We start from the raw sequence: 24,144 nt of genomic DNA, 5'->3' as shown, positions 1-24,144 counted from the left end.
GAATTTTTTCTTGTTTTGATTGGATATTTGATAAGGATATCATCGTCTCTTACAAGAAGCATGACAGAGGGGACTGATTATTCATATGGGGGATAAGACAATAAGCAAATCTCATTTGATCCTCCAACTTTCACACACAGGTGCTCTTCGCCAATCTACATTTAGAAATGTGTATAGTTTAAAAACTACAGAAAGAGAAGAAATTAATTAGGGTATCAATAATGTATCTTGTTTTTCTTCTTAGGTTAGGATACTGATGACAATTTTTTCATATGTTGTACTTATACAAGGTAGCGAACTCTATATTAATGTTGTACTTCAGAAGATAAATGTTATGTGTCAAGTTCTTATAGCTTTGAAAGCTTACGAAATCATAAAGGATCATTTCTATGGAGTCATTCTAAATTCACAGATTCAAATGACTTTTAAAGTTAAATATCTTTCTTTAAACTATGGATCCTTGTAAATCGTTGTTTCAAATCCATTCAAAATGCACTGGCACTTTCAAATACATTCAATCCAATATTTTCTTTTACTTTTTGAAGATCCTAATGTATTACCATCACGCCACAAGAGAAATTGAAGGAAACTCATCTTCAAATCACGGATGTCCTCAATTAGACGTCCAGTACCACCTAAGCAAGCCTTTGTCGAGTTGATGGCCTCCACTCCACAGACCCTTTTGCACAAGTTCAAGCACAACAGTTCTAAAACTCTAACATATACTCCTTTGGAAATATTTTCTGTAGCACATAACTTCTGTTAACTTGTAAACATTAGACTGTTTTCGGGCGTTTTCAATGAAAGAAAACAATTTCTCCTTGTTTTTGTTCATTTGAAACTAGATATACAAGGATCCTATTAGCTTTACTCTCCTGTATATATCAAAGGAAAAAATATATATGCTGGGAATAATTTCCGAAGATTCTATTGTATTATAAAGGTTTGCATTGTCATACGCTAATTTAAATTGGGTTAGAGTTTTGTCTATTGTGAAGAGAGTGATCCACAGTCATGTGGCTCCGGTTCCATTATTAAACAAAATGGGGGTGGAACTTGGCTCAAAGTTACCTAACACCACGACATTACATGTAATGTGGTTTTGATTGTCAACATCCGCGTTCATGAGAGAGACCCATACTTCCATGAAAACAACACTTCGATCGACCTGTAAAGTTTTTTTTTCTTTAGTTGAAATCCTTTCTGGATCTCACTCTCCGAAGTCCAAGGACCAAGGAATCCAGACCAATCAAATTGAATCCGACGAATTCCATTAACTCATTCTGCTGACCCATCTCACATAAACCAAAGTCTAAATCTCTCTTTCTTGAACGGTCCGGATTTCCTGATCCTTAGGCTCCTGAAAGTGAGATCTGAAGAAGATCTCAACTCATTTTTCTTGATCGTTCACATGTCACGTAATCCAAATGAATACATTGAAAGTTGAAATTCAAATGAATACATGAAATTATGCAAGTTCATAGCAATAAGTAGTTATTACTTTAAGGATTTAGGGTTAACATACTAATTTCTTGTTATTTATTTTGAGCTCATAGTTATGATTTAAGGATTTAAGTTCATAGTTCAATCATTGTCACTGTAATCAAAATACTATTTTCTTGTCAATAATTTTGAGTTGAAGATTGACACAGAGTACAAGACACTTGAAAAGGCTTATAAAACCAACACATTACAAATTCAACTAACTTCATATGAGACATATCTATATTTAGAAAGAGATTTAAACTTGAAATCTATCATCATCCCATACCACTGGAGCTAACAAGGGCGGCATGAGACATATTTACCGTGTGATAGATAGAAAACTAATGCCTTAAAAAAGCTAAAACAACTGTGGACTGATTTTGGAAACGACAAATGTGTTCGGTTTTGAGCTTGTACTATTCACTTAATCATAGGCAGTGCTAAAGAAGCTCCTAACCACATTGCCACACAAAATCTGCAAAACCTTCTTGTTGTTAAGCCCTACACATCTTGGTGTTTTGAACTGGCTAGCAGCAGCTCCTTGAGCTAGGTAATGGATTAGAATCTTCTGGAAGGTTCCCTTCTGAAGAATTCGAAGCTCGAGTGGGCCTATGGTGTTGACCTTGCGCGAACTCATGTATCCCGCATCAACAAAAGCTTTGTCCAAACAGTTGCAGCACTCGCTAAGAACCTCATGGGTTGGTTCACCATTGAGTTCCCAAAATATGACATAGTGACCAGGATCTGTGGACAAGTCCACATGGCTTGAGAAATCAACAACTTCCAACTTTTCTGCAGCTAAAAGCTTTGCAGCTTCTTCGACGGATAGCTGCAAATCTTTTTCAGTGTTCTTGTCAATGTTGATTGAAGGCAGAAGATTGCTCCGGCACACGAATTTGAGCTCTGGGGTTGAGTTGTAGAACCCCACAACTTTCACAATATCCCCTAGTCTGTAACGGTACAAACCTGCATATAAATTTGATTAGATTTTTAAACACAACTACGGATCTTTTGGCTGAATTCATGCATAAATAACAAGATTTCTGTGATGGAAAAAGAAGGCATGGTGTATAAAAGTTGGATTATCTATCAGTCTACGTTGACGAAAAAAAATTCAGTGGGGTTACAGAATCACCTGCAACACTAGTGAGGACCACCTCATACTCTTCACCAACTGTGACTTCAGTGAGTCCCACTGGCTGCTCACCGCTGCTGTTCCTCAGAGGGATGAACTCATAGTACCCAACATTTGGGATCACAGCAAAAGTAGCCAACTCAGGGGGCAATTTTGGGTTGACATTTGCCCCAACCCATCCTTCAGAAGAACCATAGTCTGCACTCAACAATGGCAACTCCCCTGCATAGTGCCTCAATTTCTTCAAATAAGGCTCCATGGACCCTGTCATGATCCCATAGATGTACTTGACATTGGGAAAAAGTGCTGGTATTAATCCATACCAATTACTCAATCCGGAACATTTCCCATGAATCAAATCAGCCAATTTAGGGTTCGGGCTGAGCAGTTTTGAAACAGCTGATCGGATTGATGGCTCTGTGATTCGGTCACTGAGGACCCCGTCTCGAATGTCAGCACATAGTTCTTCCCACACCAGCTCAAAGGTTCTGAATGCAAGGACAATGCTGTGAGCAAATGCTGAAGATATCATCTGAACTTCGTCCCTGAATATTATGCCACACAAGAGATGGCAATACAAAGATTGTTGGAAATCAGGGCCGAATATTACTTCGTCAGGGCTGCAGCATTGAGATTGCATTGTTTTCATCGTGGTTTTGAACTTATGATTGCGGTAAACGTTGGTGGTGGCAGTTCCGACTGGCAAACCACCTTGCGTCTTGAACTGCTTGCTGCTATAGATGATCTGCAGAGCCCTTCCATTCGCAATGGGGTACTCCCTGAACAATAGGCATAGTTTTCGATCATCAGAAGAATTGAAGGAATAAAATTGAAAGATGAGAAAGTACTAACCTGTTTTTCCTAACAACAGTATCGAGGATAATATAGGATTAGGCGAGAAGAACTACACAAATCATCGGACTAAACCTAGTCCCAAATCCTCTGGACACCCACAACAAGCCAAAAAAAGGAACATCGATACCTGTTTCTAAACGCGAAAGAAGTTTGAAATATTTGCATGGTAGTTTCCATCAATTCGTCGGTGAAAGGCAGGAACTTTGGCCTTCCCTGAGTAGTACCAGAGCTGCATATGTTGTACAACATCTCAGAAACCGAAAACTTCTCCAACACAATAAAAAAAAACAAAAAAAAAAAAATCCAGTCCAACGGATGAAGCAACAAAAAAAGAAAACTGATGGATTTCGGAACTTGAAAGTACCTCACTGAGAAGGATCGGACTGGTTTCCCAGTGAGGATGGGAGATGAATCACCCTCTGCAATTCTCTGAATATAGGGGTCCAAATCCTTGTGAGTAACAAGCGGCACACAAGCCTTGAAACTCTCTGGATCAGTTCTTCCATTCAGTCCTAAACCCTGCAAGTACTCCGCGGATCCGTTTTCTTCCAAAATCTTCTTCAGGGTTTTTCTCTGAACCCTCTCAGCATCCTTCGTCATTGCTTCAAAGTCCTCTATGCTTTTCTCCATATCGAACTCGTCCAACTTCTCCAACATCTGCACAGATTCTGACTTCTACAGAACAAAAATTTGTTCAACACCAAAATACAGCTACATTTGAAATAATCAATATTTAGGGTGGCAGACAGATATAAAATGCTATGAGAAGGTAAAAAAATAATGATAATTCAGATGCTCAGACACCTGTGAAGAAACAGTTGGGGGAATTCAAGCAACTTAGTGAGTGAAAGTAGGAAGAAAAGTACCTGTGACTCGAAGTCTGAGGGAGAGACAGAGGAAGAAGAAGAGAGTCCTCTGTTCTTTGGGTTTATAAGGGATGATAACAGTCATAGAACTTGATGTAGTTTATTCTTGAGTGAAAGTAGAGAGAACATGGTTGCTGTTTTCTTTTTGTAGAGAGAGAAAGCAGCAAGTGAAATTTTAATTTTTGAGAGGTTTTGGGGGGTTGGGGGGGGGGGGGGGGGGGTCCAAAGGCTGTGGCTGAGTGAAGACTCTTGTGTGGGTGGAATAATATATAGAGCCAAATTACCCAGTTAGCTATTTTATTTTGGAATTTTCATATGATAATTTTTAATATTTTGGGTGACGAGTGTACGCGACCTAATTTTTGTGTGAATATACATAGGAATAAGGGGTACATGCACCTCACACATGCAAGTTTTTCTTGTAGGGAGATATTAAAATCATTTTGCACCTCATACACACTGTACACACTCATGTTTGATCATGCTTGTAGGGAGATAAATGTGACAATTATCTCCTTTTCTTGTATGGTAAAAAAATTAAAGTCCAACGAGTGCACGCACATTTTATTTACACATGTAGTTAGATAAGAACCCTAAACCGTTTTCAGATTAATGTACCCTAGTTTTTTTTTTTTATCAGAGATTAATGTACCCCATGGTTAACAAAAATCATGTTTTTGTTTTCTTTTAAACAAAAAGCGAAAAATGATGTGTCTAGTATTTTTTTTTTGTTTTATTTTTCGACTATCAAAGTACCTACCTATTTTTGTTTTTGTTTTGAAAAGATTAGATGGAGATTCGTTACCTAGGATCTATCTTGCAAAAGAACGGAGAATTAGATGGAGATCTCAACCATAGAATACAAGCTGGATGGATGAAGTGGAAGAGTGCATCCGGCGTGTTGTGTGACCGCCGTATGCCATTGAAGCTCAAGGGAAAATTTTATAGGACGGCAATAAGGCCGGCGATGCTGTATGGCACAGAATGTTAGGCGGTGAAGCATCAACACGTACACAAAATGGGTGTAGCGGAGATGAGGATGCTTCGTTGGATGTGTGGGCACACGAGAAAGGATAAGATTAGGAATGAGGATATCCGGGGTAAAGTAGGAGTAGCCGAAATTGAAGGAAAGATGAGAGAAAATCGGTTACGGTGGTTTGGACATGTGCAAAGAAGGCCTACTGACGCTCCGATTAGAAGATGCGACTATAGGACAGAGGTTCAGGGCCGAAGGGGTAGAGGAAGACCTAGGAAAACTTTGGAAGAGACCCTAAGAAAAGACTTAGAGTACTTGGATCTAACGGAGGACATGACACAGGACAGAACACAATGGCGTTCTAAGATTCATATAGCCGATCCCACTCAGTGACTTAGATTTTCCAAGTCTCCAACCGAGAAGTTTTCCTCACTCGGGAAATTAAGGGAACACTACCTCAACCTACATGCTCCACTCACAAAGCTTCAACATACAAGCTTCAACAAAAGAAAATTCAAAGAACTTAGCGAAGAAGGCTTTGGTGTATTTAACACAATACGTTGAAATGAAGGAAAGCTTATTTATTGATATCCCCGATAAGTTACAAATATGTACATATACTTGAGTCAAAATAAACAAACAAGAGGGAGCCTTCACAAAGGTTGCTTAGGAGAAGTCTCAGCAGTCGGTAGAGCCCCAGAAAGAGAAGGCAGCGAAGGGGGATCATTCGGAGCCTCAGTACTGGACAAAACCCTAGAAGGAGGAGGCATCAGAGGTTGATCATTTGGAGCTTCATTACGCGGTATAGCCCCAGAAGACAAAGGCAATAAATGCCTTTGGAACAAACCCACAAATCTCTGATGATCAAGTAAAACCTGACCATCAGATTCCTTCATCTGGTCAAGCTTCCTCTTCATGTTTGTAGCATAGTCATGTGCGAGCCGGTGCAACTGTTTATTCTCATGCTTGAGCCCTCTAATGTCCTGTTTGAGACTCATCACTTCAGCCGCCAATGATTCAACTTGGTGGGTTCGAGCAAATAGGCGTTGGGCCATATTAGACACAGAACCTGCACACTGAACACTGAGAGCCAGAGAATCCTTAACAGCCAACTCATCAGACCGTTTGGAAAGTAATCTGTTATCTTTGGGAGTGAGAAGGTTCCTGGCCACTACCGCAGCGGTCATATCATTCTTCATCACGGAATCCCCAACGGTAAGAGGACCAGTAGGGGAGACGAAGGATGGGCGCCATATGTTGTCTGGAGAAGGCGGGGTTGCCTCTTCAACAAGGTTCAAGTCAAAACGACGGTCGGAGGGGCCAGACATTTTCAAAGGTGTTGAAGAGAGAAGAGGTCGGACAAATCAAGATCTTAGAAGTGCAAGAATGGAGCTTCTACTGGTGGATATTCAAGTGTGCTTTGGAACTTAATGTCAGCCCCTATAAAAATCTGCACTCGACGAAGCTTCAGAAATCGAAGAGGCGCTTGCTCAGAAATCGAAGAGGCGTTTGCTTTCTCAAAAGCTGGGCTGCTCAGAGACCACGAGGGTCGATCTCAGAAATCGAAGAGGCGTTTGCTTTCTCAAAAGTTGGGATCTCAGAAATCGAAGAGGCGTTTGCTTTCTCAAAAGTTGGGATGCTCAAAGACCACGAAGGCCGATCTCAGAAATCGAAGAGGCTTGCTTTCTCAAAAGCTGGGCTACTAAGAGACCACGAGGGCCAATCTCAGAAATCGAAGAGGCACCTACTTTTCCAGCCTTGTCAGCACCTGTCACACGCACACTTAGCTTTGCGGAAATTATGGGCATTCTGTCGAAGATTTCTGGCGAAGTAGAAAGCACATGAATCGTACTGTTCAATCACTCACTTCCCACACGCAACAGTAACTCATGGGTACCACAGATAACTTTGCCAAAGTTCTCTAACAAAGTTGAGACACGTGAAGCTTGCAGCTCCCGCTACATCGCTCTGACCAAGAAGGGTAAAAGAATTGCAAAGAAACAACACTAACAAAGTTTAGACACATAAATTTTGAAGGTCTAGCTACCATATTATTACCCACAAGGGTAAAGGAATGGTACCACTGCTGGATAATTGGAAAGTCTCGGTGTGTCAACCTCTGTGCTTCGTGGCAAGGTAGACTAGCAAACATGCCCAACCTTTACTCACATTCGAGAAAACACTCCCAACAGGATTGCTTGCTCTAAAATCGAAGAGGCACCGCCCTCCGAATCTCGAGAGCCAGACTCCCAACATGATTACTTTCTCAAAAATCGAAGAGAGGGTAAAGGAACAGTACCACTGCTGGATAATTGGAAAGTCCCTGTGTGTCAACCTTTGTGCTTCGTGGCAAGGTAGACTAGCAAACATGCCCAACCTTTACTCACATTCGAGAAAACACTCCCAACAAGATTGCTTGCTCCAAAATCGAAGAGGCACCGCCCTCCGAATCTCGAGAGCCAGACTCCCAACATGATTACTTTCTCAAAAATCGAAGAGAGGGTAAAGGAACAGTACCACTGCTGAATAATTGGAAAGTCCCTGTGTGTCAACCTCTGTGTTTCGTGGCAAGGTAGACTAGCAAACATGCCCAACCTTTACTCATATTCGAGAAAACACTCCCAACAGGATTGCTTGCTCCAAAATCGAAGAGGCACCGCCCTCCGAATCTCGAGAGCCAGACTCCCAACATGATTACTTTCTCAAAAATCGAAGAGAGGGTAAATGAATAGTACCACTGCTGGATAATTGGAAAGTCTCTGTGTGTCAACCTTTGTGCGTCGTGGCAAGGTAGACTAGCAAACATGCCCAACCTTTACTCACATTCGAGAAAACACTCCCAACAAGATTGCTTGCTCCAAAATCGAAGAGGCACCGCCCTCCGAATCTCGAGAGCCAGACTCCCAACATGATTACTTTCTCAAAAATCGAAGAGAGGGTAAAGGAACAGTACCACTGCTGGATAATTGGAAAGTCCCTGTGTGTCAACCTTTGTGCTTCGTGGCAAGGTAGACTAGCAAACATGCCCAACCTTTACTCATATTCGAGAAAACACTCCCAACAAGATTGCTTGCTCTAAAATCGAAGAGGCACCGCCCTCCGAATCTCGAGAGCCAGACTCCCAACATGATTACTTTCTCAAAAATCGAAGAGACACCGCTCTCCGAATCTCGAGAGCTAGACCCCCAGTAGGATTGCTTTCTCAAAAATCGAAGAGACATCGTTCTCCGAATCTCGAGAGCCAGATCCCCGTCAGGATTGCTTGTTCGAAAACCGAAGAGGCACCACTTTCCCAACTTCAAGAGTTGGATCTCCTTTGATAAAGCTTGTCTGTAATCTTCACACGCAACATCAGCTTTCCAGATACCACAGACCACTTTTTCAAAGTGCTCTGACAGAGTTAAAACATGTGAAGCTGGTAGCTTCCACTACCGTGCTATGACCAAGCAGGGTAAAGGAATAGCATTATTACTTGATGTTAGGGAGACTCCTATATATGTCGACCTCCATCCCTAACGGACAGGCAGACCTGTAAAAATGCTCAACCCTTTCTCTTATCTGAGAGGGCACTCCCAACGAAGCCTTTCGAAATATTCAGCTTTCTTTCCCCCCGATAATACCTCTGTAAACAAGCTATACTAGAGCAAGAATATCTCATATCATCAGGGTTAAAAGCAAGAGTATCCCATATCATGCTTTTTCCCTGTCTTTTCCTTTGACCTTGTTCTTACCTGCAAGACAAGGAGAAAGAGAGCAATCAGTCAGCATTTGGAATCAAGCTTCCAGCCAGGAACTGACTGCCTGGAACCCCTTACTTGATTACTTACTTGGCATTGCTCTCGAGTACTCATCTTCAACATCTTATGCTTCCAGGGAAGATACCGCATCTGCCTGATGAACAGATAGGGTAAGTGAGAAGGATACAAGGAAGCATGTGGAGACAAGCGTAACAGCACACGTGCCGATACATCCACTACTCTGTCAAAAGCAAAAGTATCCCATATCAGCAGGGTCGAACGTACTCTAGATTTGATGGACTTGTTTTGACCCTCAAATTCTTCAGTCGGCCTTATACTCTGGAGGAAACCAGAAAACCCTCCAGCCCGGTTCAAGAATAAGCCTGTGGAAAGTTACTTCTTCAAAAGCAAAAGTATCCCATATCATCTCTTCTCATTTTTCTTCTCTTTATCCTTCATGCTGCCTGCAAGATAGGGAGAATGTGAACAATCAGCCGGAGCTCTGATTGCTTACCTTGTCTGTCACCTCTTTCAGCAGATCCCCTAGCCCGGCGACTTGGGGGACTCCTACTACATGGTTTGTATCGCGCTTGACCAAGCCTGAAACTACAAGTAAGCTTCAAGTGAAATTGATACATTACCTTGTGCATCTCCACCAGTTACAGATACCACCCCTGGATGGAGGAAGAGTACTTCCAGAGAAGATGCCACATCTACCTATGAGACAGATAAGGCAAGTCAAGACGATACCACACTCCGGTACTTAGAAGTTTCGTGGTTACGAGATCATTCTCCCACAATATTTCCTAATGTCATTTGTACTAAATCATTCACTTGTACTCACTAAAGGAGAGCTTGAACCTATGTACTTGTGTAAACCCTTCACAATTAATGAGAACTCCTCTATTCCGTGGACGTAGCCAATCTGGGTGAACCACGTACATCTTGTGTTTGCTTTCCTATCTCTATCCATTTATATACTTATCCACACTAATGACCGGAGCAATCTAGCGAAGATCACAAAAAGTGACCGTTTTTGCTACCTAGGATCTATCTTGCAAGAGAACGGAGAATTAGATGGAGATCTCAACCATAGAATACAAGCTGGATGGATGAAGTGTAAGAGTGCATCCGGCGTGTTGTGTGACCGTCGTAGGCCACTGAAGCTCAAGGGAAAATTTTATAGGACGGCAATAAGGCCAGCGATGTTGTATGGCACAGAATGTTGGGCGGTGAAGCATCAACACGTACACAAAATGGGTGTAACGGAGATGAGGATGCTTCGTGGGATGTATGGGCACACGATAATGGATAAGATTGGGAATGAGGATATCCGAAGTAAAGTAGGAGTAGCCAAAATTGAAGGAAATATGAGAGAAAATCGGTTCCGGTGGTTTGGACATGTGCAAAGAAGGCCTACTGACGCTCTGGTTCGAAAATGTGACTACGGGACCGAGGTTCAGGGCCGAAGGGGTAGAGGAAGACCTAGGAAAACTTTGGAAGAGACCCTAAGAAAAGACTTGAGTACTTGGATCTAACGGAGGACATGACACAAAACCGAGCGCAATGGCGTTCTAGGATTCATATAGCCGACCCCACTTAGTGGGAAAAGGCTTTGTTGTTGTTGTTGTTGTTGTTGTTTTGAAAAGATTAGTGTATCTACTTAGTACTAATAATTTTGGTCATTTTGCAAAATAATGTACCGATTATTAAATTCTTTGTTCCGCAATATAGGTAAATTAGTATAACATTCTGTACGTGTTTATCATGGATCCCGAGCCTCTATTAGGAGGCATATTATTAATATTTGGGAACTTTAACGAAAAGCTTATGGTATTGTTCACTTTAACGAAAAACTACATTTTTACACTAAAAAGTCAATCCTGATACTATTCACTTTACCCTTTATTTTGTCTTTATCGTTAAATCTCAAAGTTTTCAAGCCATTTTCATTAGTTTTCCTTTAATATTTCTCATGAAAAATATATTTCTTATTTAAACTAGTGAATCTACAGAATATAGGTATATTTGTCTAATATGTCGTACATGTTTATCAATTATCATGGAACTTCTATTAGTAGGCATATTGATAGGCACCCAATAAGTAGTACATCAGACTTTTGGGATGCGTAGGTATAGAACATAACCAGATCCGTAGTACCATTAAGGTATTGAAATATGTCCTTGATGCCATTCTAGTAAAGATGTGTTAGTGAGGAACTGTATCTTGTTAGGAGATTACAGCAAATGAAATTTTAGGTCTTGTACAATAGGCTAAATATAACCAAGCTCTAATCGCACTAAGATAGGGGAATTCTGATCCCAATATCTCTTCGTCAGCTTCCTTAGGATAAAAAAGGGTCTTTCTTAGGAACCAAAAAGCGAACGTCCCTCGGAGTACTAAATGACTTTGCTTCTTCTAGGAAGTTAAATCGACGCAACACTTTCTAAGTGTAGTTCAATTAGTGTACTAAGATCTCGTTTTCATGGTGCTCGATCTATAACCGATACAATACTTAGTCTTACCTAGATCCTTCATCTCAAATTCCTTCTCCAAGTGCATTGTAGTCATTTGGATCTCTTCAGAAGTTCCAATGAGGTTTATGTCATTGACATATGCTGCAATTATTGAAAAAAAAAATGTAGACATTCAAATTTCGGTGAAATAAATGTTGGCCATTGCATTAAAATTACATTTGTAGACATTGAAATTTCGGTAAAATAAATGTTGACCATTGCATTAAAATTACAACATCCGCTCATTTCACCTACATCATACACTTAATTCACCTACAACCTCCACCCAATCCACCTACAACATCCACCCAAACAAAAGGATGGTGGTAATTCATTGTCAAAGCCTATAAATAGGCCTCTCCATCAAAGGATCAAGAGAGGAAATTGACATACATTTTCTCTACTCTCAAGCAAATCCCGAAGGATCAAGAAAACCCTCTTCATTCTTCGTTAAATCCTTCTTCAAGATCAAGCCCCAACGGCCCTTGAAGAAAGTGTTCATCATTCATCAATCGTTCATCTAGGATCAAGCCCCGACGGCCCTTGGATGAATAACATAATCTACAAATCTACGTCTTACGAAGATAGAATAAGAGGACTAAATTGTAAAAGAGATTGTAACCCCGAAATCAATACAAAAAATATTATTTTGTACACGTGTTCTTGTCTCATTCATCGCAGGAATTCTCGTGTTCACAAATTTGGCACGCCCGGTGGGATTATCTTTACCTCTCATCTCTATCTTCGAATCCGTAAAAGCATAAATGGCATCAAAGAAGGTTCAAGATGTTCTCGCAACCAATGCAAAGAACAAGAGCGTCATCATCGTAGGTGGTGTCACTTCGGGCGTCACTACTCAAAGCAAGGCAAGAGCTCTTTTTGCCGCCTTTTCCACTTCTGCATCAACTCCGCTGAAGGAACAAGAGCATCAGAGGCACGAGCCCGTGATCACCCTAGCCTCGCTAAGGGCACAAAGAGAGGAAAGCCCGAGGAAGTACTCAGAGCCCTTACTTTCCGATGCTGACTCAAGCAGCAACATAGCCATGCAAGTCATGACTATCGGAGCAACTTCAATCAAGGAGCAGCTGGCTCAAATGAATGAAGCGATCGCAAAACTCACATGGACTGTGGATGAGAAAGACTTGTAAATCGCTGCACTCGTCAACCAACTATATGCGAAGCCCGACGTGAAAGTCGAGCCAGGGGATACTTTAGTAAAGAAGGAAAACGGCGAAGAAGATGAGCCTCCGATGGAGAAAGTCGATGTGAAGCCGGAGCCAGACCAAGCAGCGGCACTCATAGGATCTTTTTCTATCCAGCAGTTGCAGGAGATGATCGCCAGCACCATCAAGGCCCAGTACGAAGGAAGCTCACATGACTCCGTACTATACTCAAAGCCTTACTCTAAGAATATTGACGCTTTGAAGATGCTAAGGGGTTATCAGCCACCAAAATTCATGTAGTTCGATGGAAAGGGAAACCTAAAATAACATGTCGCCCATTTCATTAAAACCTGCAACAATGCCAGGACAGAGGGAGACTACCTTGTCAAGCAATTCGTGCACTCGCTGAAAGGTAACACATTTGACTGGTACACTGACCTCGAGCCCGAGTCTATCAACAGTTGGGATCAGTTAGAAAGGGAATTCCTCAACCGCTTCTACAGCACGCGTCGCACCGTAAGGATGCTGGAGCTGACCAGTATGAAACAGTGGAAGGATGAACCTGTCGTCGACTACATCAATAAATGGCGTTCATGAAGTTTGGATTGCAAAGATCGGCTTTTTGAAACTTCCGCCATTGAGATGTGCGTTCAAGGCATGCACTGGGGGTTATATTACATCTTTCAGGGCATAAAACCAAGAACGTTTGAGGAGCTGGCAACTTATTCCCACAATATGGAGTTGAGTATCGCCAATCGCGGGAAGAGGGAGTCGATCATTAACTTCAAGAAGGATAAGGTGTTTGCCCCAAATGTAGACAAGACCGGGAAGAAGCCCACCAAGGAAGCTTTCACCCTCAACACTATCCCCATCAAGACCTCATCTACGCCTATCAAGATCTCCTCTAAGACCAAAACAAAGGAGAAAAAGAGAAATGAGCCTCCTCACACCCAAGACAGGTACAAAAACACCTTAAGGGAGCTGGAGCAAAAGACGTACCTTTTTCCTGACTCAGACATGGATGCAATGTTAGACGACTTGCTGAAAAAGAAAGTGATCGAGTTATCGGAATGCAAGCGCCCTGAAGAGATGAATCGCGTAAACGATCCTAGGTACTGCAAGTACCATCGTATCGTGAGCCATCCTATTGGCAAGTGCTTCGTCCTCAAAGAACTCATCATGAAGCTAGCGCAACAAGGGCAAATCGAGCTCAACCTTGAAGACACAGCAGCAACACATACTACTACAATTGCATTTGGATATTTCAATCCTGTGCCTCTCCAAGTGACACCTGACCATTTTCGTCAATGCTCAAGCTGGATGGTACCTTCTGCATAACCATCACCGGGGGCAAGCGACCAAGATGCACATACCAATGATGAAGAATGATGGACATTGGTGACCTACAAAAAAACAAGGAAACCAAAACCACAAGCCACAAGGCCAAAGGTGGAACAAGGGAGAAAGCACCATCGCCGCAATAGTAGGAAGCCTAAAAGAAACAAAAAAGCTGCTAAGCCAACGCATGTTAGGGAACCCATGAAGCAAAAGCCACGCATTCCTGTCTCCTTGCACAAGTACTTCCCGAAGGACTTTTTCCAACAGTGCACTACCGTCGCCTGTCACATGGTTGAAGTAGAGATGGAAGAGCCCTTAAAAGGCAAAACTATCACCACTGAGTGAGAAAAAAACTCTCATGCTCGAAGAAGGTCTGCCAACACACTTTAGCATCGAGGAAGCACTACGATTGCTAAAGAAGATGCGAAGAGCACTGGCAGCGGTCTTGGCAAGTCCCGATGATCACGAAGTGCAAAAAGCAAGAACGAAGGCTTGAAGCTTTGGCCACATGAATGTGCCGCATGCTGTGCCACCGAGGACGCAATCCACTTCATCGATGAAGACTTGCTACTAGGATCTAAGCCTCACAACCGTCATCTCTTCATCTCTGGGTATGTAAGGGAGCACAAAGTCAACCACATGTTTGTGGATGGTGGATCAGCCATAAACATCATGCTAAAGTCAACAATGACAACAATCGACATTAAGGCGGATGAACTGTCCCTAAGTCGTCTACTAATCCAAGGTTTTAATCAAGGAGGACAAAGAGCGAAGAGCATGATCCGAGTGGAGATGACTATTGGTGAACTTAAGTCAAGCATGATATTTCATGTGATTGATGCAAGAACTTCCAACGGTTTGTTCTTAGAAAGGCCTTGGATCCATACGAATGGAGTAGTACCGTCCATCCTTCACCAATGCTTAAAATTCTACTGAGAATGAGTAAATATGATCTATGGTGACACCAAACCATTCACTGAAGCCGAGTCACATTTCGCAGACGCCAAGTTCTACATGGATGAAGACATTGTGCCTGAAGCTCTTCCAAAAGAGATCAAATCCACGGGCAAAGCAACACCTAAAAAGTAAGAGCGACAAGCCATGCCCAAGAAGCAAGAAGGAGAAGCTATGACGTCTTCAAGTAGAAACAATGATGAGATTGCTAAACCTGCAACAACCAAAGGGAGTATGATGCCTTCAAATGAACCAAACACACCCGTTTTCTGATACATCTTGATGTCGAGAAGAAAGAATGGTCAATCTCTGTTCGAAACTGGAGTAAGCAAAGCCGATGCACAATGGCACAGGGATAATGTAAAGTTGCTCAAGACGAACGTAGTTTTGCCTCTTACGCAGCTAGGCGACGCTAAGGTTGCAAAACTACCACAAGACTTTATAAAAGCTCTACCAAAGGGGGTGGAACCAAGCTTTCTCCTAACCAAGAGGATCGAAGAAGGTTTTGATCCAAACGCCTACAAACTCATGTCGAAAGTTGGGTACAACTTCGCTTCTTCTTCGAATCCTGGAAAGAAGGTTTCAAACATCGTCAACAATAAAGTACGTGATCTCACCGAGACTCAAAAGAAGTTGAAAAAGCATGGTTACAGAGTTGACAACAACAAAGCTGGACTTGGCTTCACACCAAATGCACCCGTGAAGGTTTCAAGCAAAGCGAAAAATGCTAGCACTCAACACATCAGTGTGAGCATTGAACAAGATCAAGATGACCCTAAATCCGCCCATCAGACGTCAGTCTCCAATAGGATGAATCGTTCAAGACCCAGAACGTCAGCACTTAATCGCATTGGTGGTCAAAACCGAACCTCCGTCTTCAAGAGGCTTAACATGCCAACATTCCAAAGCTCTGTTTTTGAAAGGTTGTCAAAACTTAAAAAGCAAAGCAACGCGGCTAGCTCTCATCCTCGTCGGTCAACTTTGGAAAGACTTGAAGACAATAAGAAGTTTTCTAGAAATAGGGAGACAACGTCAAAGGAAGAAAAGCTCGACAGGCTAGTAGAAAAATATGATATTCGAAGCTCGATTCCTTTAAGGATGAAGTGCCAAGCAATCTTGGAGGTTTACACAAATGGACCACTGAAAGTAAGAAGGCGCACAATCATCCACACTGGACAGTTTTCATGCCAACAAGTCCAATAGGACGGCACTGAAGAGGAGGTCCAAGACATCTTCCCCGTCACAATCCAAAAAGACAAAGGAGATGAAATCCCTAAGGAAGACGTCACTTCTGGCTTTTTCGACTTAAAGTCGTCGCCTCGATCGCTGGGGGCATGCTCCAAGTCAAGCAAAGTTAAATGATGGGCTCATGTCGCTATAAAGAAATTACACATGAAGCCTACGTTGCATCCATAAATTCACCAGTCGGAAAGGGGGCAAGAAACCATTGTTAATACATTTTCAAGCCTGGATGAAGCTGAGATTGACCACATGATCAAAGCTGATTTAATTGAAAAGGTCATGGACTCGGGACAGAACTTAAATGTTGCCTTAAAAAATCAGGGGAACTCCGCGCTTGCATAGAGTTTCATAACTACAACACCCGAAAGGACCACACTGAAGAGGAAGTCCAAGATGTCTTCCATATCACGATCTAAGAAGGTAAAGAAGATGAAATCCCTGAAGATGATTGTCACTGCTGTGCCACCACAACTTGAGGATGGTGGGCAAACCACGGTTGATGATCTTAAGAAGCTTAACTTAGGCACAAAAGAGGAGCCGAAGCCTATCTTCGTAAATGTGCTGCTAAGTGCGGACGAGATAAATGAGTATTACCAGTTGCTATTAGAGTACAAAGATGTCTTTGCTTGGACCTACAAAGAAATGCCTGGCCTTGACCCTACCATCGCTGTGCACTATCTTGCAGTCAAGCCTGGAACGCAACCGATAAAGCAAACTCAAAGACGCTATCGATCTGAGCTCATCCTATAAATAGAGGCCGAGATTGACAAGCTAATCGAAGTAGGTTTCATTTGAGAGGTGCAATACCCTAAGTGGATCTCCAACATCATCATTGTCTTTAAGAAATCTGGACAAATACATGTTTACGTAGACTTCCGGGACCTCAACGATGCTTGCCCAAAAGATGACTTCCCCTTGCCGATCATTGAAATCATGGTGGACGCAACCACTGGCCACGAGGCACTGTCATTCATGGACGGCTCTTTTGGATACAATCAAATTCCTATGGCTCTCGAAGACGAGGAACTAACAGTATTCCACACTCTAAAAGGTATCTACTGTTACAATGTGATGCCCTTTGGTCTAAAGAACGCTGGAGCTATATATCAACACGCAATGCAGAAAATCTTCAATGACATGCTACACAAAAACGTAGAATGTTATGTGGACGATGTGGTGGTCAAGACAAAGAAAAGATCAGATCACTTGAAGGATTTGTGAGTAGTGTTCGAAAAGCTGCGAAAATACAACCTCAAAATGAACCCGTTAAAATGTGCATTTGGCATCACCTCCGAAAAGTTCCTCGGCTTCATTGTCAAACATCGTGGTATTGAAGTGGACCAATCAAAGATCAAGGCCATTCAAAGCATGCCTGAGCCAAGGAACCTGCACGAGCTGAAAAGTCTACAAGAACGGCTAGCCTTCATTAGACGCTTCATCTCCAACCTTGCAGGGCATTGTCAACCGTTCAGCCGACTCATAAAGAAAGATGTTCCGTTTGTATGGAACGAAGCGTGCCACAATGATTTTGAAAGCATAAAAAAATATTTATCAAGTCCACCTGTCCTAGGGGCACCAGTGCCTGGGAAACCGCTCATATTGTACATCGCTGCTCAGGAAAGTTCAGTTGGAACACTCTTAGCATAGGAAAATGAATCCCAGAAAGAATGAGCGCTTTACTACCTTAGTCGAACTCTCACCAGTGTTGAGTTGAACTACTCCCCAATAGAAAAGATGTGCCTTGCCTTGGTGTTTGCCATCCAGAAACTCAGACATTACATGCATGCTTACACCATCCACTTGGTTGCTAAAGCTGACCCGGTCAAATACGTCATGTCCAAACCAGTTTTGACAGGGCGATTAGCTAACTGGGTGTTGCTTATCAATTAACATGAGATCATCTACGTCTCAGCTAAAGCCGTCAAGGGACAAGCGCTAGCAGATTTCCTTGTCGATCATCAAATCCTAGCCGATTGGAAAATCTCAAATGACTTGCCTGACGAGGAGGTGTTTTACATTGACATCTTCTCGACATGGACGATGTTCTTCGACGGATCCGCACGAGCAGACAGAGCGGGGGCGAGAGTAGTATTCATGTCACCACAAAGGTAAATACTACCTTATTCCTTCCAACTAAGCGAATTATGCTCCAACAACGTCGCTGAGTACCAAGCACTGATCATCGGGCTCCAAATGGCGATCAACGTGGAAATCACAACCCTTGAGGTATATGACGACTCCAAGCTTATAATCAATCAACTCTTAATTGAATATGAGGTGAGGAAAGATGATCTTGTCCTGTATTTTCGACTGGCAACTCAGCTGCTACCAAAGTTCCAGGCTGTGACACTAGAACATATGCCAAGAAAAGAAAATCAAATGGCAGACGCTCTCGCCAACCTAGCCTAGAGTATGACACCATGAGAAGACGAAGCTGCAGACGTGCCAGTTTCCCAAAAATAGGTGATCCTGCTCGTTTTTGAAATGATACTGGATGATACAAACGTTATCTCAATACTTCTAGTCGACGCAGAAGAGTGGAGACAACCATTGATCGACTACTTGGAGCATGGAAAACTTCCAGATGATCATAGACATCGCTCTGAAATACGTCGACGAGCACCCCACTTCCTCTACTACAAAGAAACACTCTACCGACGTTCTTTTGAAGAAGTACTTCTGAGATGCCTAGGTGAGGAAGAAGCCAATCAAGCCATGGAAGAAGCACACTCCGATGTATGTAGGGCGCATCAATCTAGACCAAAGCTACATTTCCAGCTCAAAAGGATGGGTTACTACTAGCTAAGCATGGTAAAAGATTGCCTGGAACATGTCAAAAGGTGTCAAGCCTGCCAATTCCACGCCAACTTCATACATCAACCGCTTGAACCATTACACCCTACAACTACTTCATGGCCATTCGATGCATGTGGATTGGATGTTGTAGAACCGATCGCACCAAAGTCATCTGCAGGAGAAGCTTACATCTTAGCTGCAACAGATTACTTCTCTAAGTGGGTTGAAGCCGTATCTCTAAGGGAAGTCAAGAAGGAAACTGTTGTCCGTTTCATTAAGGAGCATATCATCCACCGGTATGGTGTGCCTCGCTACACTATCACAAAGAATGAAAAATAGTTCTCCAACCGACCCGTGGACGAGCTCTATGAGAAATACAAGTTTAAGCAGCATAAGTCTTCCATGTATCATGCCTCGGCCAACGGTCTTGCAAAAGCATTCAACAAAACATTGTGCAACCTCCTGAAGAAGGTGATCAGCCGAACAAAGAGAGACTGGCACGAAAGAATAAGCGAAGCACTTTGGGCATATTGGACGACACATAGGACTCCTACCCAAGCTATGCCCTATTTTCTTGTATATGGCGTAGAAGCTGTTCTACCACTCGAAAGTCAAATCCCCTCACTAAGAATGGCTATACGAGAAGGCTTGATTGATGAAAAGAATGCAAAGTTCCGCCTTCAAGAGTTGGAAGCACTTGACAAAAGAAAGCTTAAAGCTCAATAACACTTGGAATGCTACCAAGCACGGCTATCCAAGGCATTCAACAAGAAGGTCTGCCCAAGGTCTTTCCAAACTGGAGATCTCGTCCTCGCATTGTGTAGGCCTATCATCACAACTCACAAGACAAAAAGCAAGTTCACATCAAAGTGGGATGGACCATAAGTAATACAAGAGGTCTACACCAACGGCGCCTACTTACTCATGGTAGAGGACGGCTTGAAGATCGGCCCCATCAATGGTAGATTCTTGAAGCGCTACTACCCCTAAAAGGCGACAACCAACGCTCCTGGCCTGCAAGAGCATAAACTGTGTATGGCAAAATCATCATCAAAATCACCATAAAAAAAAAAAGAAAAAAAAATTTCATTGCTCATTTGAACTACGTTATGACTTGATCCCTCATCAACTGAGGGTACGTAGGCACTTGAAACGTCAAAACTTCAAGTACAGTCACACAATACCAAAAAAAAAAATTCCAAAAAAAATATGTATTTGAGTTTAGTCACATTCAAAAATAAAATAAAAAATATTTTATTAAAGGTGACTAATGAAAGTCAATTTCATTACAAAAAAAAAGGAAAAAAGAAATACGTATGTTATTATAATGTAATATATATATATATATATATATATATATATATAAATCGTTATAGTTTGCAATTGCTCCGGCCCAGCACATTTCTTACACCGCCTACAACTACTTAGACATCACTTGGTCCCTGTACGGCCCATATTGACGACAAGCCCGTAAAAGGAACATCAGAAATGGAGCGGTGAGAAAGCATCATCAACCAAAATGACTTCATGCTGGGGCTGACGAAGCAGCTACTTCAGAATGAAGGTAAACAATCAAGTCCCGTGTACTCGCCGTTGTCCATCCATGTGGTGTTGAGCTTGATCGGCGCTAGGTTAAAAGGTCCGACCGAGGACCAGCTGCTCTCGCCCCTCATGTAGCAGCAACGTCAACAGCAGCACCCCACCCACGTTCTCGTTCGAGAAGCCACCCTCCTCCAATATAGCAAAGTCCAAAGTCATCGAGAACTTCAAGGTTCTGGGTGTCAATTTCATCCTGGGTGATCTGTACGATCACGAGAGCTTGGTGAAGGTGATCAAGCAAGTCAACGTGGTGATCTCGATGGTGAAGCATGGTCAGTTGGCTGATCAGAGAAAGATTATTACTTACTGCCATAAAAAATGCAGGCAGCTCGTTTTGAAGTCCATGCGGAGCAAATGTTTGTTGGACATGGAGATCGGTCATCCAATGTCGTCCAAGCAGAAACTCAAAGCCGAAGATCTCTTCAAAGCCGTTAGGACCGGTGATTCTTTGGCGTTCAAATCTCTTTCACTGAAATAGCTCGTCGAAGTTTTCTTTCTTAAGAACGAGGACACTCGCTCCCTCCTCCGTGTCGCTGTCTCTTCAGATCGCTCCGAGGTAGTGAAGCTGATGTTTGAAGCTGATGTTTGATGCTGATGAATTAACAAGTGTGATAAATAGCATGAACGAAGACTGACGGCGGTTGACCTGCCCTTCATTATACTGCTAGTAAGGGATGGTTTGAGGTGGCTTAGAGTTTGATCTCTCATGGTTAATGATGGACATGCTGCTGCTTCATCTTCGTTTTTGCTCCCCGCCGTCAGTTTCCGAGTTAGGCATGATGCTCGAATCAACCACGCTTTTTCAGGACGTCAAGCTCCAGCACCAAGACTCTTCCCTTGCAGCTTGCGAAGCTCTCCTTCCTCCACAACAGTGAGCAAAGGGCAGCCATTGTCACAGCAGCTAGTCACGAGCAGGACTCTTCATTACCACTTGGCTTTCCCACTCATTTTGCCCAACGAGGATCATCCGTTCCAACTCAGCCCACTGCATATCTTCCTCCAGCTCCTGTGCATCTTGCTATCTTTAGGAGCCAAAAGAACTTCAGCAACCGCTGTCAAACGACTAGCCGGTTGTGAAGCTCGATGCCTTACACTTTGCCTCAAACTCTGACTGCTTCTGCACCTCCTCCATGGCTGCTGCCTTTGAATCAGAGAACAAACTTCAGCGACCGCTGTCAAATGACTAGCCGATTGTGAAGCTCAACACTTTGCACCACCTCAGTACCTCCAACTTCTTCCTTCCCGATGCAGGTGGTTGCCTTTCATCCCATGCAGCACACACACACATATGTATATATATATATATAAATCATAAAAAAAATATTGGTGCAGTGACTGTGCAAATAATGGTCTCCAGTGAAGCAAATAAAAATGGTTCGCATGCGGAGAGTGTGGTATAGCAAGGAAGCCCATTGAGGAACCCAGCTGTGCCATCTTCAAGCCACTACTCACAAGTGCATGCTACAATTAGCAAGTCAAAAAGAAAGAAAAGAAAAAATGGCGGTGGCGACAAAATCATTGAAAGATAGAAAAAAAAATGGGAATGATGGTGCATCAGACACCATCTAAAAAAAATAACAAAAAGAAAAAGAAAAGAAAAGAAAAGAAAAGTTATGGGATGGTACAGGGCATCATTTTGAAAAAAGAAAAAGGGAAGCAATACACCGAATAAAATAAAGCATGTCTATTGATGTCTTTGGGAAATTACAATTTCATATAATAAAATTAAAACAAATAACAAATAATAAATAATAAATAAATAAAAAGGAAGAAGAAGAGGGAGCCTTCACAAAGGTTGCTCATGTGAAGCCTCAGCACTCGGCAGAACCCTAGAAGAAGAAGACACTAAAGATTGATCGTGTGGCACCTCAATACTTGGTCAAACACCAGAAAGTGATGGCAAAAGATGCCTCTGGAAGAAAGCCATAAACTTCTGATGGTCACTTTAATCCGACCTTCAGATGCTTGCAGATGATCAAGCTTTCTCTTCATGTTCGTCGAATAATCATTTGCAAGCATGCATAACTCTCGATTCTCGTGCTTGAGACGTTTGATCTCTCGTCCAAGGCTTTCCACCTCGGTCGTCAATGATTCAACTTGGCGAGTTTGAGCAAGTAGACGTTGGCCCATGTTGGACACAGAGCTCGCACACTGAACACTGAGAGCCTGGGAGTCTTGAACAGCCAACTCATCAGACTTCCTTGAAAGTAGCCTATTATCTTTAGGAGTGAGAAGGTTCCTAGCTACAACTGTAGCCGTTCTTGCATCCCTCATCACATAGTCTTCAACTGTAAGAGGGCCATTAGAAGATAAGAAGGACGGGCGCCATATATTACCCTGACACGGCACATTTGTATCATTTCTGAGACTCAAATCTAAGCAAATGTTAGATGAGTATGCCATTTTGAAAAATGGTAAAAGAAAAGGGTTGGAGGGAGTAAAATCTCAAAAATATAGCAAAGACAATTTTCAAGGGTGGGCAATCTTCAAAGTGTGCATGTTGAATACGATTGACACTGCTTTAAAAGGAAAGGTAACACAACCACTTGTTAAAAAATCGAAGAGACACCATTCTTTGAATTTCAAAAGTCGGATTTTCCTGCGTAAAGTCCGTCAACACTTTTCAGACACAATTTTAGCTTTTCGACTATCACGTGCAACTTTGTCAAAGATCACTGACAGAGTTGAAAACGTGCGAAGTTCATTATTCCAACTACCACACTTTTGGCCGACAAGCGTGGGTGACAAGGCCGCATCCGCACTACCACTTGTTACTGGGAAATCACTATATAGTTCGACCTCCATCCTCTATAGCAAGGCACACATCCAAAACGCCAGACTCTTCTTCCTCACTAAATGCATCTGCAACCAAACCCTTCAACATACTTAGTTTTCTTCTTCCTTGGAAACACCTCTTCAACCAAGTCATACCAGAGCAAAAGTATCTCATATCACTAGGGTTGAAAGCAAGAGTATCTCATAACATGATTTCTCCCTATCCTTTTCTTTATCCTCGTTCTTTTCTGCAAGGCAAGGAGAAAGAGAGCAATCAGTCGGCACTTGGAATCAGCCTTCCAATTTGGAACCGACTGCCTGGAATCCCTTCCCTGATTGCTCGCCTAATACTACTCTCAAGTACTCATCTTCAACTGTTGATGCACTTCCAAAGAAGATACCAGATGCCTGGAGAACAGATGAGGCAAGTGAAAATGATGCATCGAAGCATATGGAGACAAGCACAACAAATACATGTGCTGATCATCCGTTACTTCTTTAAAAACAAAAGTATATCATATCATTAGGGTCAAAAGCAAAGGTATCTCATATCATGCTTTTCCCCTATCATTTCCTTTGCCCTTGCTCTTGCCTGCAGAACAAGGATAAATAAAGCAATCAGTCGGAACCTGAAATTAAACTTCCGATAGGGAACTGGTTGCCCGAAACCTTTGCCTGGTTACTTACCTAGCACTGCTCTCGAGTG

General features: G+C 42.5%; 1 protein-coding gene across 2 annotated transcripts; it reads right to left on the bottom strand.

Annotated features, from left to right (window-relative positions):
• Positions 1–1,658: 1,658 nt before the first annotated feature.
• LOC103439296 (jasmonoyl--L-amino acid synthetase JAR6-like) lies at positions 1,659–4,577 on the bottom strand. Of its 2 annotated transcripts, none has more exons than XM_008377839.3 (5): positions 4,342–4,577; positions 3,840–4,150; positions 3,603–3,704; positions 2,621–3,399; positions 1,659–2,451 (listed from the first exon to the last, which is right to left on the bottom strand). In XM_008377839.3, the coding sequence occupies exons 2-5, from the start codon at positions 4,130–4,132 to the stop codon at positions 1,910–1,912; spliced, it is 1,716 nt and encodes a 571-aa protein (XP_008376061.3). In that variant the 5' UTR covers positions 4,133–4,150; positions 4,342–4,577; the 3' UTR covers positions 1,659–1,909. The 2 variants fall into 2 exon arrangements, with proteins under 2 accessions (XP_008376061.3, XP_008376062.3); XM_008377840.3 differs by having other exon boundaries at positions 3,840–4,186; positions 4,342–4,489.
• Between the last annotated feature and the right edge of the window lie 19,567 nt (positions 4,578–24,144).

Source organism: Malus domestica, chromosome 07, assembly GCF_042453785.1.
Source record: "Malus domestica chromosome 07, GDT2T_hap1".
NCBI lineage: Eukaryota > Viridiplantae > Streptophyta > Magnoliopsida > Rosales > Rosaceae > Malus > Malus domestica.
This window is presented reverse-complemented; position numbering and strand designations above follow the sequence as displayed.

Excerpts from the sequence above, each read along its gene's own strand:
- LOC103439296 (XM_008377839.3), bottom strand. The coding sequence starts at position 4,132 with ATGTTGGAGAAGTTGGACGAGTTCGATATGGAGAAAAGCATAGAGGAC. Across the intron at positions 3,705-3,839 it reads GTCCGATCCTTCTCAGTGAG|CTCTGGTACTACTCAGGGAA; the intron begins GTACTTTCAAGT and ends CAACATATGCAG. Across the intron at positions 3,400-3,602 it reads TCTTTCGCGTTTAGAAACAG|GGAGTACCCCATTGCGAATG; the intron begins GTATCGATGTTC and ends CCTATTGTTCAG.